Below are 15,545 nucleotides of genomic sequence, written 5' to 3'. Positions count from 1 at the left end.
GTTGACTTATTATTCATAAGCCTCTTGCTGCATTCTTGTTGGTTGTGCAGGAGGCTCTACTAATCCTTTTCAAAGTGTAAAAGTTGACTTGGGGGGGCGTGGCCAGCAGCTACTTATTTGGATTTAAAGTGACAAGACGTTTTAAAACAGCCAATTCTGAAAGGAATAAAAACTAAAATCTCATTACCTATGAAACCAACATGATTTGTTCCCAACCCTTTAAAGGAAGCATAACGGGTCACCTTTAAGCAAAAAGCCTCAAACTGACAATAAATTCAGTCACATCTCTGCTCAGATGAGGCGGACCCAGTGTTTCTTCATGTCTTCTCTCCGTCTGGCTTGTTTGAGGCCACAGGGAAGTCGTTTGGTGGTTTAATTAGGTCAGGCTAAACTAGTTTCACTACAGAACTGGGGAAGGTGGGGCGGGAGATGATATTATTGTCAGCTGTGTTAACGGTTTGATCTGGTTTTGGCTCAGAGTGAGAGTTGAGCTCATCGGGCCGCTCTGGTTCTGCCTCTGAAGTCAGACTTTAACGGCTCATTTTTCTGGTAAGGACGATTTTCAGTGAGTTCCTGCAAATTAAATAATGTAAATTTAGTTATTTACACACTCCAACTGGAGGGATTTTATCCCATATTTCCATCTGATTCTCTGGACTAAAGAGAAATTTTCAGGGAAATTCATGGCTGCAAATCCTAAAGTTGATCAAAATCATTGTAATGTGAGATTTTGGTTTGAATAATAGACGGGTTTGGGTTATTTCATCAGAAAATCTTTAGGTTTTGCCCATTTAAGATTAAATCAGATTTACTGTCATTGCACTTTAAGCAGTACAACAAAATTAATTTTGGGCCTTTATAAACAAACAGTCTAAACCTAGACATAAGTATAATCTGGGAAAAAATTACATATTTAGCTTTGAATGATTACAATAAAAGTGTTGAACTAGAGTTAAATGGATTTACTTGAATGTAGGGTTCCAGCTGACAGTTATTTTAGTAAATTGGTTATTTTATCCAGTCAATTGGATTCAAAATTGGCACATTTTGCTGATTTTTAATTTGACCACTTGAGCCTTTTTTATACAATGGTAAAAATACATTAAAAGAAGCGTATAAGCCATTCAATTCCTTTTTTAAAATAAGAAAAACATTTTATTACCTAAAATGTATGTGTGCGTTCATTTGTAGCAAAGGCTGGATCTGCAGCTAAAACAATAAGTCAGCCCTTTCTGCTCGACTTAATACAGTGCAGGGCTGATATATTGATTATTCTATCAATTACAAATAACTGGATCGAAAAATAGGAAATTATTTTATTGTAAATGCAAAATGTACATTATTTATTTTTGTACAGTTTTCGCTGAGTGTGTTCTTCCTTCAGTAATTGTCCTTTTCTGCATGTAAACTACATAACGATTAATCAATTACTAAATTAGTTGATTAATCGATACAGAACGATTAATCGTTTCAGCTCTATTATAAACAAGATGATTAAAATACGAGGTTTTGGTTTGAATAATGTACGAGTCGGGGTTATTTTCTCAGAAAACCATCTTAAGGATGTTATTTTTAGCTTTATTGGGTTACTATAACCTCCAGAGTAGTTTGGTCGTTTTATCTGACTGCATTTGCTCGCAGTTGAACCGCTTTTGTCCTGCGTGATAAAAACGGAGCGTCTGCGTTTCTGTTTGGGTTTGGAGCGGCCGGTTCTCCACGTTCAGAGCGACATGAATCCCAGAACGCGCTCTCTCTCTCCTCATCTCTCGGTGGGGAGAAAAATGGAGCATGGTTACTATGGTAACTGCATCAGGCGGATCCCCTGCTAGTTTGAAAGGAGCTGTGCAGCTGTTGGTTTCAATCGGCGACTTGAGTTTTGGTGGAAGACCTCAGAGTCAGGATCTGTTTGTGGACCAGCCGCGCCCCGTCCACATCACCCCCCCCTTCTGCTAGGCTGAATCCCGATTGGCTGGCGGCGCCGGCGCCCCTCCCCTGCCGTGTACAGGGGGTGGGGGGATGCCTCCCCCCTCCAGTGCTCTCCTTTTGTCCGTGAATAAAGCAGCTGCCTCTTTCCTTGTTCAGCCATGGGAGCCGCAGGTCAGTACTCACTTCTGATACAGAAAAAGCTTTTCAGTCACCGAGTTTCTCCCTGCAGCGTCGGTAATGTTCATGTCGGGCGTGTGTGATTATTTACTCTGTGCCTGTGTGTGACTGTGACAGAGCATCTCCATTCAGATCTCTGCCCAGTTGGTCAGAGGTGCATGTGCAGCAGCTGCTGCTGCTGCTGCTGGACGGCTCAGCTGTCCGTCGGATCGCTTCACGTGCCGCAGCAGCAACAGCAGATTATTTAAAACCCGGATAGAGCCGTGTTGCCGTGCAGCTCCAGCCAGCCTTTCTGGCTTCCACAGACGCCTTTTAGCGGAGAGTAAAGATGGCCGTCATCACTATGCTGCTCACAGCTCTTCAGCTAAAATTAGAGCGGACATGAAGGCAAGCAGAGATACACCCAGGAGGCAGAAGCAGCAAACCTTCGTTCATCTCTGATATTAAACTCCAGAAGAAGTTGGCGCCTCTCCCTGGCTTGCCAAAGGACGCATTGTGAACCCTGGTTGAACTGAAACAGGCCTGGATTCACAGAAGCTGTAACGCTACACTGAGCTAATCCTCAGTTACCACGTCTTCTTCATCTTTGGCAGTAGCTTTGAATTTCAGGCCCCAGCACCCAAAGATGGCACTGCAGGAAGAACAGCTGCCTGCAGACGCCACATTGTGTCCGTTTGTCTTTACAAAGCGAAGCGGCAGCGCTGATGCCTCGTCATCCCTCACTGTGGACCGCCGTGGCTCCGTTATCGACGATCTGCTGATTGTGCTGCTATTTCTGCTGCTGCTTCCCAGACCTGCAGGTTAATCATTAACAGTCCTGGGAGCAGCAGAGCCATCGTTGCATGTATGTGTATGTATGCATGAGACCAGACCAGGTGATCCAGAAACCAACCAACATGAATCCATCTCAGCAGGTTACAGCCAGTAATCATCTCCTGCAGAGCCTCACTTAGCCAAGGTTTCTCCAACTCAAACTTAAGACATTTTAAGACCATTACGAATGGATTTTAAGATCTATATCTATAAATTAATGTATGAACTTTGTCCATTTACCGACGATATACACAAACAAAGCTGGCTATGGTACGTTAGCAGTTAGTCACAGAACGCAATGAAGATGTCTGAATTTTGGCGAAAAGTTCCTCAAGGACATAAAATTCCATCCTTTCCATTTCCTCTCTTCCTTTCCTTTCCTTCTTTTGTTCTCTCATCTTTCCATTCCGCCTTTACATTCTTGTTTCTCATTTGCCGCAACAGGATTTCTGTAGGTTTCATCAACTCGTTTTTAAAATCGCTACCAGTGGAATTTAAGACCAGAATATCCTCAGAACTGGCGATAAATTTGCATTTATCCATGATACTGAAAAACTAGCAGCTAGTTAGCGGTTAGCATCACAGAACACAATGAAGATGTCCAAGGGTGACTATCCGTGAAAAATAAACTACATGGATATATATGATTAAATACTCATTCAACAACATTCAAGACCTGTGATTAACATATTTAAGGTCAACTTATATATTTTTTTTTATAAATTTAAAGGGACCTATTACGCATAATACATATTTTGCATGTTTGTACTTCCATTCGGGTTTCAACTGCTTCTAAAAATATCTGTACAATGGCTGCTGGAAAAGATAAATGTTCTGTTGTTGATTTACCATCCAGACACCACTTACTGCATTCTTTTTGGTTGTGCAGGAGACGCCACTTCTGCTTTTCAAATATGTATAGTTGTATAATTGCATATTTGTTGGAGCCATTTTCACGCGTGAGTGTAAGTGTCGAGTTGGTGGGCGTGGCCAGTTGCAGCTTATTTAGATTTAAAGAGACAAGACGCCCTAAAACAGCTCAGAATAGGCCGAACCGGCCAGACTAAAATCTCATTGTCAGAAAATGTATTGAACGTCTTTTGTATCGCCTATAGACCCATCAGGACCTGTCCAAGGAAGCACAATAGGTCATGTAATGAATTTGAGGCTTTTTAGGGAACCGTGGACACCCTGTTAGGTGTAGAAATGAATGAAACCTTTGCGCCATCTTGTTGAAGCTGGGTTAAGCTGCAGCTCCCTGAGGATGCTGGGCTATCAACGGCTTCCAGTGGTTTGACCCAAATATGATCTCTGCAGCTCACAGCGGAGCCCGCCCGTTTAACAGGCTCATTCCTGGGAATTTGTGGTTGTGGATCCTGACTGACCTCTTTAATTTGTGCTTCCTCCTCAGCAATCGACCTCCTCTACTGGAGGAACGTGAAGCAGTCCGGCGCCGTGTTCAGCAGCGTCCTGCTGCTCCTGTTCTCCCTGACCCAGTTCAGCGTGGTCAGTGTCGGCGCCTACCTGGCTCTAGCGGCGCTCTCCGCCACCATCAGCTTCAGGATCTACAAGTCGGTGCTGCAGGCTGTGCAGAAGACCGATGAGGGGCATCCCTTCAAGTGAGGGGACAGATCGCCGGCCTAGTTGTCGTTTTGACTCCACAGAGGCTAAAAAGATATTTTATGATTTTGTTTCCAGGGCTTATCTGGAGATGGAGATCGCGATGTCACAGGACCAGATCAGTAAATACGCCGATAAGATCCTCCTGTACAGCAACACCTGCATGAAGGAGCTCCGCAGGCTGTTCCTCGTTCAGGATCTGGTGGATTCTTTGAAGGTTTGAACGCCGTCATTGCTTTTTATTTTATTGGTGCTGAGATGAAATGTTTGCCTGAAGGTGTTTGTGTTTAGTTTGCAGTTCTGATGTGGCTGCTGACCTACGTGGGTGCACTCTTCAACGGCCTGACGCTGCTCATCCTAGGTAAGATCTGATGCACTGATGGTGACTCACATGACGATGCCTTTCACTGTCATTTGTTTGGTTTAAGCCACTTAAACCAAACAAATGACTTAAAAACTTAAAAATTACACTCACTTTAGATTAATCAGGATAAAATCCGCTCTAAAACCAGCTTTCTCTCTCATGCCTCTATTGACATTATACAGGGAAAATGATGATAGTTCCTTCAACAGGTGATTTACTGCAACATTTAAACTGATCTACTGAGCAGTTTGGGATATTATGGGATTAGTTTGAGGTATATCCAGGTTTGGATAAGTCTGGAAAAAGAAAGCAGATTTCTAGACTTTATTCTCTATCCGACTGTCTAAATGTTGCGTCTTTACTTCTGTGTAGGGCTGCAAATAACGATTATTTTAGTAATCGATTATTCTAACCATTAATCGATTGAGCTGTTGACTCTTCTGACGATTAATTGGTAAATCGATTGTTTTGCTGATTAATCGGATAAAGAATTAACACCTCCTTTCCTTGTATCCTTTATTCTGTCCTTGCATCCTTCTTCACTTCCTTTTTGCCTGGTTGCATCACTTTTTTCTCTCAGGTTCGTTTTATTTCCATCCTTCCTTTCCTTCTTCCAGCACTCCTTCCTTTAATGATCTGCATTATTTGTCCTTCCTTCCCTCCTTGTGTGCTTCCTTACTTGTATCCTTTCATTTCCTTACATCATTCCTTTGTCCTTTCATCCTTGTTCCTCTTGTCATGACCTTCAATCCTTCCTTTTTTCTCAAGTCCTTCCATCCTACCCTCATTCTTCCCAGTTTCCTCTCTTCTCTTTCTCATTGTGTTTTTCTTCCTTCCACTCAATCTTTCCTTCCTTGTTTCTTATTTGCCATAAAGTTCCTGCAGGTTTCACTGACTCAAATTTAAGACTTTTCAATACCGTTATGAATAAAACTTAAGACCGATATAGTCACAGAAAAATGTTTGAGCGTCATTCAGCCAACTGGAAGTAAACTTGTATTTATCCCTGATAGACGCAAAAAAGCTAAAGAGCTAGCAGCGGTGTATTAGCAGCTAGTTAGCGGTAGCCTCAATTCACAACGTAATAAAGATTATTCTGCCTGACAGAAAAGTAAAATATAACATTGAATATACAAGATTAAATATTCATGTCGAGAGAAAATTTAAGAGCTGGGAATAATATACTGAAGACCAACTGACATGTTTTATTTTAAGACTTTTTAAGGACATAATTTTATATAAATGTGTTTTAAAGGATGGACATATAAGTTTAAATGTTAATTTTGTTACTATTTTTATATTTTTCTTGAAACATGAAAGGCTGAAAACACCAGAAAGTCGAGTTTTGGATAAAAAAAAGTTCTGAATCTCTGCTTGGACCATAAGCAAGATGTTAACAGTTTTTTTTTAAATCCAGTTTGTTTTTGCTGTTGGTTTACATCAGTTTATGATAAAAAAAAAAGTGTATCAATCTTTAAAGAGTTTCTTCTAACTTCTCAGTTTGAGTGAGATCTGATGGGCTTTATTAACTGTGTTCCTCTGCAGCTGTGGTGTCCATGTTCACTTTGCCTGTGGTTTATGAAAAACATCAGGTAAGAGCAGAAAAATCTCGGTTCGTTCCCGGTTTGGAAAAACTTGTGCAGCCTTGTAAAAGGTCTGTTTGTTTACAGGCACAGATTGATCAATACGTGGGACTAATACGGACCCAGGTCAACTCTGTGGTGGGGAAGTGAGTAAATGCAAAGCCGAATTTTATTTACTTATGACCATGTTGCTTTGTTAAGCTTTAAACAGGACTGAAATGAGGTTGGAGAAGAACTTTTTGTTCAGATTAAAATAAGGTTTTACTCCTTTGCAACAAGAACTTCAGGATCATCGTTCTTTGTTTTAATATTTGAAATGCTAACTTGTTTACATGCTTCATGGGATTAAGAGTGTTTTCACACCTGATAGTCAGGAAGATTCATCTTGATTGGGAACTAAAGTTGTAACATTTGTTGCATTTTAAGTTGGTGCATTTTGCTTTCACACTGAACTGTGTCAAACGAACCAAACCTTCTGAAAACCTGTTCCCCTCCTCGCCTGTGGTGGTGCTGCACCAAGAATCACTGCAGGAAACAACAAAGACTTCCAGAGAAGTCACCTAGTTCAACTTCCTTCTCCACAAAATGTAAACAAACATGGAGTGGCATCAGAATTCTGCGGTTGTAGGATTTCTCTTTTGTCTTTGGTAAAAGAACACGAGGCATTTCTCCCTCTAACGTTAAACTAGCCTGTTTGTTTTGGATGCATTTCCCAGAATTCCCTGGGCTGTAGCGCACTTCCTGCTTTTGAAGCACCAGAATTCACTTAGTTTGTAGGTAGACCAGAGTTCACTTTTTTGGTCTTCATCAGAGTTTGTTTACGCATTCGCAAGGCATTCTGGGTAATGTCGAAACATACATATGAGTTCTGCGCTAGCAGGAGAAACAGCTCCTGGTCTTTTACCAAAGACAAAAAAGAAATGCTGCCACTGCTAAAAATCTGACAGTTTTATTTATATTTAGTGATGAAAGAAGTTGTGCTTGGTGTATTCTTCAGAGATTTTGATGTCGTTTCCTTCAGTGGTTCTCAGTGCAGTGCCCCCACAGGCGAGGAGGTGAACAGGTTTGGTTCGTTTGACTCGGTGCAGAGTGAAAATGAACCAGCAGCAGCTGAAAATTTAACAAATGTTTCAACTTTGGTTCCCAAGTGAACCATCAGGCATGAAAACACCCTAAATCAAATTAGATACTTTCTAGAATCTCCAAACTTAATTTTACAGACAAAAATTAGCACCAGTCCAACTTCATTCACCGTCTTAACCAAACTTTGAGTATTTATGAGATTTTACTCGTTAAAATAAAATCTTACCTCAAGCTTTTCCTGAAAACGATGCACCACATCTCTCTGTCCAGGATCCAGGCGAAGATCCCTGGGGCCAAGAGGAAGGAGGAGTAATCCTGTCCGTGTCACCTTGAAGCTGACGGTCCGGTCCAGCTCCGAGTCGGGCTCCCGGCTGACGGGCCCGATCATCATCTGTGGGGCATAGTGCTTTGTCATCTTGGTGTTCTCCAAAGCATCCAGTGGAGAAGCCATCACCTGTCTATAGCAGTCCAACACTAACACACAGTCACAGTACGTGTATAATCCTGCTTCTAGGTAGACAACTACACAACTCAAAGACAAAAAAAGAACCTGTTTGTGTTGCTTATTATGAAGTGCATGAAGTCGAGCCTTGGGTAAATAATATTTGATATCTTTTGTGCAGTTTTGAAATCACGCTACATTTTTGCTTTGCAGTGTTTAACCACGACTTGTAATGGTTTGGCCCCAAGAGGCTGAAAGCCCACAGACTTCCTCCGCTGCCAGTGTTAAATACTGCTTCATGTCTCTGAATTAGCAGTCGGGGCTTTTCTCAGTATGTCAATATAATATATAAATAATAATAATTTCCTTTCGGTGTTTCCAAGCACAAGATAATTTACGATATGCGTGTTAGATGTGGTAATCGTAGGGGTTTTGCTCTTTGTAATAATCATAAGGAACAACACAAGCGCTCACGTTAGGTACTGTTGTACAAGTATGAAGACAAGGTGATATTAAGCTTGTTTGAATAACTGTCCAACTTTGTATTTCGTTCAGCTATACTCTGTAGTTCTTTAGACCCTGGACTCTTAACTATTTGCACTTACAGTATGTATTTAATTACAGGAATAATGAAAATAAATGTACCTTGATGTAACACCTCCTCATCCACCTCACTGGTTCTTCCTACCAGCTTAAAGGCGTCTCTGGAGAAGCTCTCATGTTGAGTCTTGGTTTGGTGAGCTATAAATACAAAGCTCTGGATTCTGGCACTGACACAGCAGAGTGCTGCATAGACGTATTTAACTCGAGTCAGGGGTCACAATGAGCTGGTCTGAAATAAAGACTGACAGACTCATCTGTTGCAAACAACTATTTTTACTGCAACAAAATGGGCATCAACTTAAAACAGCTCTTTGAGGGAAACAGGAAATAAAATACGGAGCCACTAAAAGTCTTATTTAAACGTAAAAATATTAAGTTTTCAGCTTAACCAGATGTTCATTATTATCTGTATCAGTTTGTTTAACGGTTGAGCAAAATAGGAGAATGGAGCTGGAAGAGAACGCCTCGGGCCTGGCCACTTCCTCGCTCTGCAATGTCCATTCTGAGAGACGGGTCGACCTGCAGGTCAAGGACAAGCTTTAAGACAACGGATCAGAGCCGCAGCTGCAGCAGCAGCTGCAGCACTGCTGAAACAATTATGAATCAATTCTGAATCAATTGTTAAAGGACATATTTTAATGTATTTTTATAAATGAAAGATCAGTAAAATACCATTTTATTTTATCCGATTAATCGATTGTCAGAACAATTGATTTAGTGCCAGAATAATCAATTAATCAGCAGAATAATCAATTATTCGTCAAAATGATCAATTAATCAGAAAAACAATCGACTTTTGGAATAATTCATTAAGTGTCAGAACAAGCAATTAAATGTCAAACTAATCGATTAATCATCAGAATAATTGATTAATCACCAGAATAATTGATTAATCATCAGAATAATGAACTGACTAAATTGAATCGATAGCTAAACTCGTCGTTGGTTGCAGCCTCATCTGTGCTGTACCTGGTCCCACTTTCCGTAGTTCTCGTGGTTTGTTGGAGCGACAGCTTCTCTTGGAGGAGACCGGATGAACAGTCTGCAGAATAAACAGAACCCGTGTTACTGGTTCTGTTGGAGCGTCACCGTTTTCTGTGCTGGTGAGTGTCGGACCTGGTCAGGCCGTCCCGGCAGTCGTCCTGCAGCTGGCAGATCCTCTCAGGGGTCAGGTGCAGAGTGCTGCTGGGCCCGTTGCACAGCAGGCTGTTGATGGCCATCCGCAGAGCGTTGATCTGAAAGAAAACAATCAGTAAGAGAACGAAAAAGGCAATGGCTGCATTTACATTTGCCACAAAACTGTGCAAATTAGAATTATGAAAATAAATTTATGGAAATAGGCTAGTTTCCCAGAAAACAAACGTTTTCCGTAACATGTTTGTTTTTCAGCAGTATCAAAGTTGGAGCTACAGAAAAACTGTTTCACGTCACACAAGTGACACCAGTTTGTAACAGGTTTTCACAGGCTAAGAGCTGAACGCGCTGTTTAAATGGTTCATTACTTAAACTGGGGTTATGAAATTCAAATGTGAAAAACTTTAAACTGACAAACTACATCAGCAAGTTTAGAAAATCAAAACCAGATGCTTTGTGTCAACATTAAACATTTAAAGTGTGGAAACTTAACATTTTACATAGAATTTAGAACAAATCAATAGCTGAAACTAATCAAACTAATCCATCACTAACTTAGTTGACGATTACTTGAATAATCAATTAATCATGATTAATCATTTCAGCTCTAACAAATTATTACTGAAATACCTTTTTATTAGCATTTTTCCTGTTATGACTGGTGACAGTCGTTACCTCAATGATGTCCATGACATCAAACTTGACGTCGAAGGCCAGCTCGATGTCGTTCTCAGGCAGGATGGGCTCCTTCGTCAGGCTGTTGAAGCCCAGGCCGCAGAGCGCCCCGGTGTAGTAGCTCCGCTCTTCGTTTGTGCTGCACAAAGGTTAAAACGGCTGGGCAGTCATCCTCACTGAGGCCGGTTGCATATTTAGCTGCAGCAGCGTGGAGGGGAGGACGAACCGTAACTCCATGGCGGGAGTGAAGAGCATCATCACCAGGCCAGGCAGTCCAGGGATGTCGGGCAGGATGGACGTGTCTTTCAGCAAGATGTGGGTACCTGGCAGCAAAACACCGATTTATCGCCTTCATCCACAGAGATGATGAGTTTTACCTTTTCATCAATAGACAAATGGTTCGTAATTTTCCCACTGTGACGTCCATGCACTACTGAAGCATTTTTAACTTAAGTTTTTTTAACTGCACCGAGCTAAACAAATTAACTAAAAAAATGACAGTTTTAATTCACTATTACATGTTAGCTTTTATTACTGTTATTAACAATGTATTGTGATAGTTTCCCACATCCTACAGCAGGAACAAAATAAACTAAAATATACGAAATTTTATGTTTTGAAATGTCTCACCCTTTACATCTGAAAGGTCTGAGAACAAAACACTAATTTAACAAAATAAATCCCCAACTTCAATAACATTTAATGGAAAATATAAGACAATATTTATTTAACTGTCACAGGCAAGTAATTAGGAATAATAAATATTAATTACATTGAAACAATCTAAATGCATTAACACAATATACACAGTTTTAAAAATTCTCTAAAAAAAATGTTCTCGCTACGTTTTCTGGCATTTAGCAAATATAAATAATTTAGGTTGTTCTCACTCACCTGAAACAAGAAAAGTTTAGTCTAATTTAACTTCAGACAGTCAGAAAATATGTCTTTATTGTATGGAAATATCCAGTTTCAACTGTAAATGACGTTTTCAAATTCAAATTAAACGTTAAATTGAATTTTAACGTCAAGTACCTTCAAGGTTTTTATACATAAATCAAGCACTTTAAAAACCTTGAAAACACCGAATTGAGATTATGACCCTGTGCATGAAAACATGGTGATGCAGTTTAATCTTTAAAATTATGTTTTTACTCCGAACCTGAAGTGTTGATGGCCACGATCCCGGCCACCATCATCCTCTGATGCTTGAAATGCGGGTTTTCATTCAGAATCACGCTGTTGATGCTGTTTTTCTCTATGGAAACGGTCCTGCAGGACGACACGCCGCTCATCAGCAAACTTCAGGAAACTTGGCTTTACTTCCAGCACACGGTTCTTACCTGTAGTGGGTTTTCCTGCTCAAACTGTAGAAGTTTGTCTGGTAGGAACTCGAAGGTCCGACCAGATTAACCTGAATCATCAGAAGAAAAGATTTATCACACAGACGTTGAAATGCTGCCACCTAGTGGACAACATGTGTAACTGAAGCAATTCTGTCTTTTTCCAAACTAAAACTACTAAATTTTTCAGAGTTGTTACATCTGTGTTTTCAACAAAAAAATAAACAAACATAGCTGTGAAGTTTCCAAATGCAGTGTGTAGAGCTGGAACTAACAATTATTTTAGTTATTGATTATTCTGTTAATCAACAAAAATTTTCATTCAAGTTTTTTACACAAAATTAGAAAAAGAGGCAACTACATTTTTACATTAAAACTATTCCACTTGAGTTGTGGGAAGAACAGATTTTTTCTATCTTAAATGCAAAATGTAAATATTTTTGTACAGTTTTGGCTATTTTACTGCTCTCAGCATGTTTCAGTAATTAGTCATTTTTGAGCTTGTATACTCCAGTCGATCACTGAAATAATCGTTAACTAATTTAGTAATCGATTAATCGTTTCCTCACGATTAATCGTACGATCTGTAATCATAGTCGTGTTTCTCATTTCACTGGGGACTTAAAGTGATTTCACGTTTCTTGAGCTCATTAGTTTGTGTTGCAGCTTCCGGACAACCAAACCGTCTTACGTTTGTTTTGGAGCAGGACTTCGGGGTGCTGGACAGCTGAGTGAGCAGAATGTTGATGGTCTCCTCGTCCTCCTCCTTGCGGGCTCTCCAGGACCGGTTCACAGAGCTGGGGCCGTACATTCCTTTGTCCAGGTCGTCGTACATCGACAGCAAGTCTTCATGGCTTTGCTGAAACAGACAGGAAACAGTTTTATCTTTCTATCCACATAAAAGTTAAAGTCTGTAAAACTTTCCTCAAAATCTGACTGAAAGGTCAATGTGGGAAAAAAAGTGAGAATGTTGCCAACTCGGCAGATTCTTGCTACAGCCAAAATCTGAATCAGCAGGTCAGATTTTTTAAATGTCGGTAATCTGCCATCAGTGAACCCCTATAAAAAATACTAGAGCAGTTCAATTTAAAATCTGACGATTCTAGTCAATTAGTATAGAACATTTCAGCAACAAGGCATTTCAAAGAGCTTTACATGATAAAAACATAAAAATACAAAGACGTAGAACTCAGTGGATAATTTAAACATTTTGTCAGGTGCCATCATTACACACAAATCAGAATGTTGATTGATTTTTCATCGATTACGTTTCAAAAGAAACTCTATAACCAGGTGGGTTTTAAGTCTGGATTTAAAGTAACTCGGTGTCTCTTTGTTCCAGATCTGTGGTGGATAGAAGCTGAATGCTGCTTCACCAGGTTTGGTTCTGGTTCTGATGCAGAGCAGAACCAGAAGCAGAAGACCTGATCCATTTTAAATCTGATAACTGATCAGGATAATTGATCCGGACGGCTGTGAGCCCTGACTGCACCTGGGAATCGACGTTCTCCTCCGCCTTCACGGCGTGGCCCTCCTCCACCAGTATGTCCACCACGCTGGTGCTCTTCGACTCCCTGCTGAGCAGCAGCTCCACGCGCATGACGCCGTACAGGATGGAGTAGAGCGACACGATGACCGACTGATGCTTCACCATGGTGACGAAGCAGTCCCGGGCGCGGCTGCTCCACTTGTTTCCCAGTATGATGGACTGGGGTGACGGCCACATCCCAGCAACCTGGAACTCATGGGCCTGAAAGAGAAGCAGCGATGTGGCGTCGCAGCCACTTTAAGCTTCATGGAGGGTTAAGGATGAGAAGCGAACCTGGAAGGGCTGAGCCAGCAGGTCGGAGGGAAGCTCCCTGAGGCTGCTGCTGGAAACCAAGGCTGTGTTGCCAAAGTCCAGGAAGAAAACCTGAAAAATGAAGGAAAAACGTTCCTGAGGAAACTCAGCATCTGAATGCAGCTTCAAAATATCAGTTCAATATAGAGCAGCAACCAACAGTCTTATTAGTTATCAGTTAATCTGATTACAGCACTTTGCAGACTACAGAGCGCACCTCACTACAAGCCGCATCTACAACGTTTTCTTTTTTAAAAGAAAATGGAAACATACATATACAAGCCGCTGGTATCTCTGCCGCTCTCGGTTTTTCACTGAATAAATCTGCTATTAAGGACGCAGCCCTGCGTCTCCAGCCATGGTTTCGTTCATGCTGAGTTTACGATCAGCGGCTCTCTGTGCTGCCAAATCGACGGCCTCAACTTAGAAGCTGCATCATATGAGTTTGAAGAAATTTCTCCGTGGTGCCTGCTGCTAGCATGTGCTTGTTCTCAATGAAAATCCGCACTTTCTTCTTTGATTTCCAAGTTTGACTTCCAATGATTCACTTCCTGCTAAAGCGCCCCCTAGTGGTGGAAGAGAAATCCTCAGAAAAGCCGCACCGGGCTGCATGGTTCAAAGTGTGGGAGAAAAGTAGTGGCTTATAGTCCGAAAAATACGGTACTAATGAATTAGTTGGATAAAAAGGTCATAAGAAAACAAAAAGATGCATCTGTAGATAAAAATGAGCCCTTATGCTTGACTTAACATCAATACAGCGTCAACTGATTTGTTTATTATTTTGTGGACTAATAATTAATTACATTTTAATACAATTATTTTGACTAGGTGAACCTAAAACTTTTATAATAAGTTTTGTGTCTGCAAGTAGTTTAAATTTGCCATATTTCCTCCAAGGGGCAAAAGGTTAGACCACCACCGATCTGTGGCATAAAGCATCACAAGAGAAAAGTCTGAGGAAGAAAAAACTACAACACTGATCCTGATTTCACCTCCACCGTGTTTCCTCGCATGTGCAGGATCTTGGCCCGGTAGTACAGACTCTCCTCGTTGGTCTCCGAGTACGGCGCCAGGCACAGCAGGTTGGGGTAAAGCGACACCGTCACAGGAGACAAAGTACATTTGTTGATCTCCGCCGTCAGACGCCGCTGCTTTTCCAAGCTGGCTTCATCCGCTGGGAACCCCCAGAAATGTCCCACATCTATCACCTGCAATGAAATTACCCCCGAAAAAACACACTTCTGCTTCACTTTAGGAGAAAAGCATCTAGATTTCTGCTAGCACCTCTTATTATTTTGGTTTGTGAAGCTGTTGGGAGAGGACCGACCTCCGTGATGTTCACCACAAACAGGCGGTTGGGCGGCAGCCGGTCGGGGTCGAGCTTGGCGCAGACCGAGTCCATCAGGGAGAGAGACTGGCTCTGGATGTCAGCCGTCAACCTGACCATGAAACACAAACAAGTTACAAACATTCTGCACAAACATGCCAGATTTAGGGAAAGAAAAAACCCGTCCTGACTCTGATCTGATGCTTGGGTCCAAACTCCCACAATGGACCGAACTGACATGACGCCACATGCAGGCCCGTCACAATAACAAATTATCATGAAATTATTGAGATAAATGATAATATTACTGTTTTGAGACAATTTTCAAGTAATATTCAGGTAATAATGCAAGAACACATTCGCTAAGATCAACAATCTAAGTTCTAATGAACATTTAACGCTGGAACAGACGGATCCGTCATGCAGCTCAGCTGAATGAAGGCGGTGACTTCAGGAGCCTGATGAGTGTTTGCATTTTAAAACAGAACCGCATGAAGGGCGTTTTCATCCCACACCGGACTCTGTCTGCACCGTTCCTCTTTCCTGTGCTGGTACGGCAGCCATCTTTGTTTCTGTTTCAACGGCTCAACCTAAGGATGACCAGCGGTGCCCTCT

At 41.3% G+C, this 15,545-nt stretch overlaps 2 protein-coding genes across 2 annotated transcripts in view; one reads left to right on the top strand and one right to left on the bottom strand.

The window, feature by feature from the left end:
* Positions 1 to 1,989: 1,989 nt before the first annotated feature.
* Positions 1,990 to 8,665, top strand: rtn1a (reticulon 1a). The gene is made up of 7 exons (XM_007576187.2): positions 1,990 to 2,097; positions 4,328 to 4,535; positions 4,615 to 4,753; positions 4,828 to 4,897; positions 6,446 to 6,492; positions 6,571 to 6,629; positions 7,837 to 8,665. Exons 1-7 carry the CDS (start codon positions 2,085 to 2,087, stop codon positions 7,877 to 7,879), a joined length of 579 nt encoding a protein of 192 aa, XP_007576249.1. The 5' UTR covers positions 1,990 to 2,084; the 3' UTR covers positions 7,880 to 8,665.
* A 199-nt stretch (positions 8,666 to 8,864) lies between these two features.
* Positions 8,865 to 15,545, bottom strand: part of tdrd9 (tudor domain containing 9) — a 24,530-nt gene continuing 17,849 nt past the window's right edge. Inside the window, exons 25-36 of the mRNA XM_016663025.1 lie at positions 14,931 to 15,042; positions 14,596 to 14,811; positions 13,586 to 13,675; positions 13,256 to 13,513; positions 12,455 to 12,622; positions 11,764 to 11,834; positions 11,583 to 11,692; positions 10,647 to 10,743; positions 10,421 to 10,559; positions 9,728 to 9,846; positions 9,581 to 9,653; positions 8,865 to 9,130 (exon numbers count right to left, since the gene is read on the bottom strand). Coding sequence (XP_016518511.1) covers positions 9,032 to 9,130; positions 9,581 to 9,653; positions 9,728 to 9,846; positions 10,421 to 10,559; positions 10,647 to 10,743; positions 11,583 to 11,692; positions 11,764 to 11,834; positions 12,455 to 12,622; positions 13,256 to 13,513; positions 13,586 to 13,675; positions 14,596 to 14,811; positions 14,931 to 15,042 — 1,552 coding nt within the window. The 3' untranslated portion in view covers positions 8,865 to 9,031. The remainder of the gene's footprint in view (positions 9,131 to 9,580; positions 9,654 to 9,727; positions 9,847 to 10,420; positions 10,560 to 10,646; positions 10,744 to 11,582; positions 11,693 to 11,763; positions 11,835 to 12,454; positions 12,623 to 13,255; positions 13,514 to 13,585; positions 13,676 to 14,595; positions 14,812 to 14,930; positions 15,043 to 15,545) is intronic.

This window comes from Poecilia formosa, unplaced genomic scaffold (assembly GCF_000485575.1).
Source record: "Poecilia formosa unplaced genomic scaffold, Poecilia_formosa-5.1.2 Scaffold400, whole genome shotgun sequence".
NCBI lineage: Eukaryota > Metazoa > Chordata > Actinopteri > Cyprinodontiformes > Poeciliidae > Poecilia > Poecilia formosa.
The sequence above is the reverse complement of the archived record's forward strand: the minus strand, read 5'-3'. Positions and strand labels throughout refer to the sequence as shown.

Excerpts from the sequence above, each read along its gene's own strand:
- rtn1a (XM_007576187.2), top strand. Across the intron at positions 4,536-4,614 it reads GATGAGGGGCATCCCTTCAA|GGCTTATCTGGAGATGGAGA; the intron begins GTGAGGGGACAG and ends TTTTGTTTCCAG. Across the intron at positions 6,493-6,570 it reads TGGTTTATGAAAAACATCAG|GCACAGATTGATCAATACGT; the intron begins GTAAGAGCAGAA and ends GTTTGTTTACAG.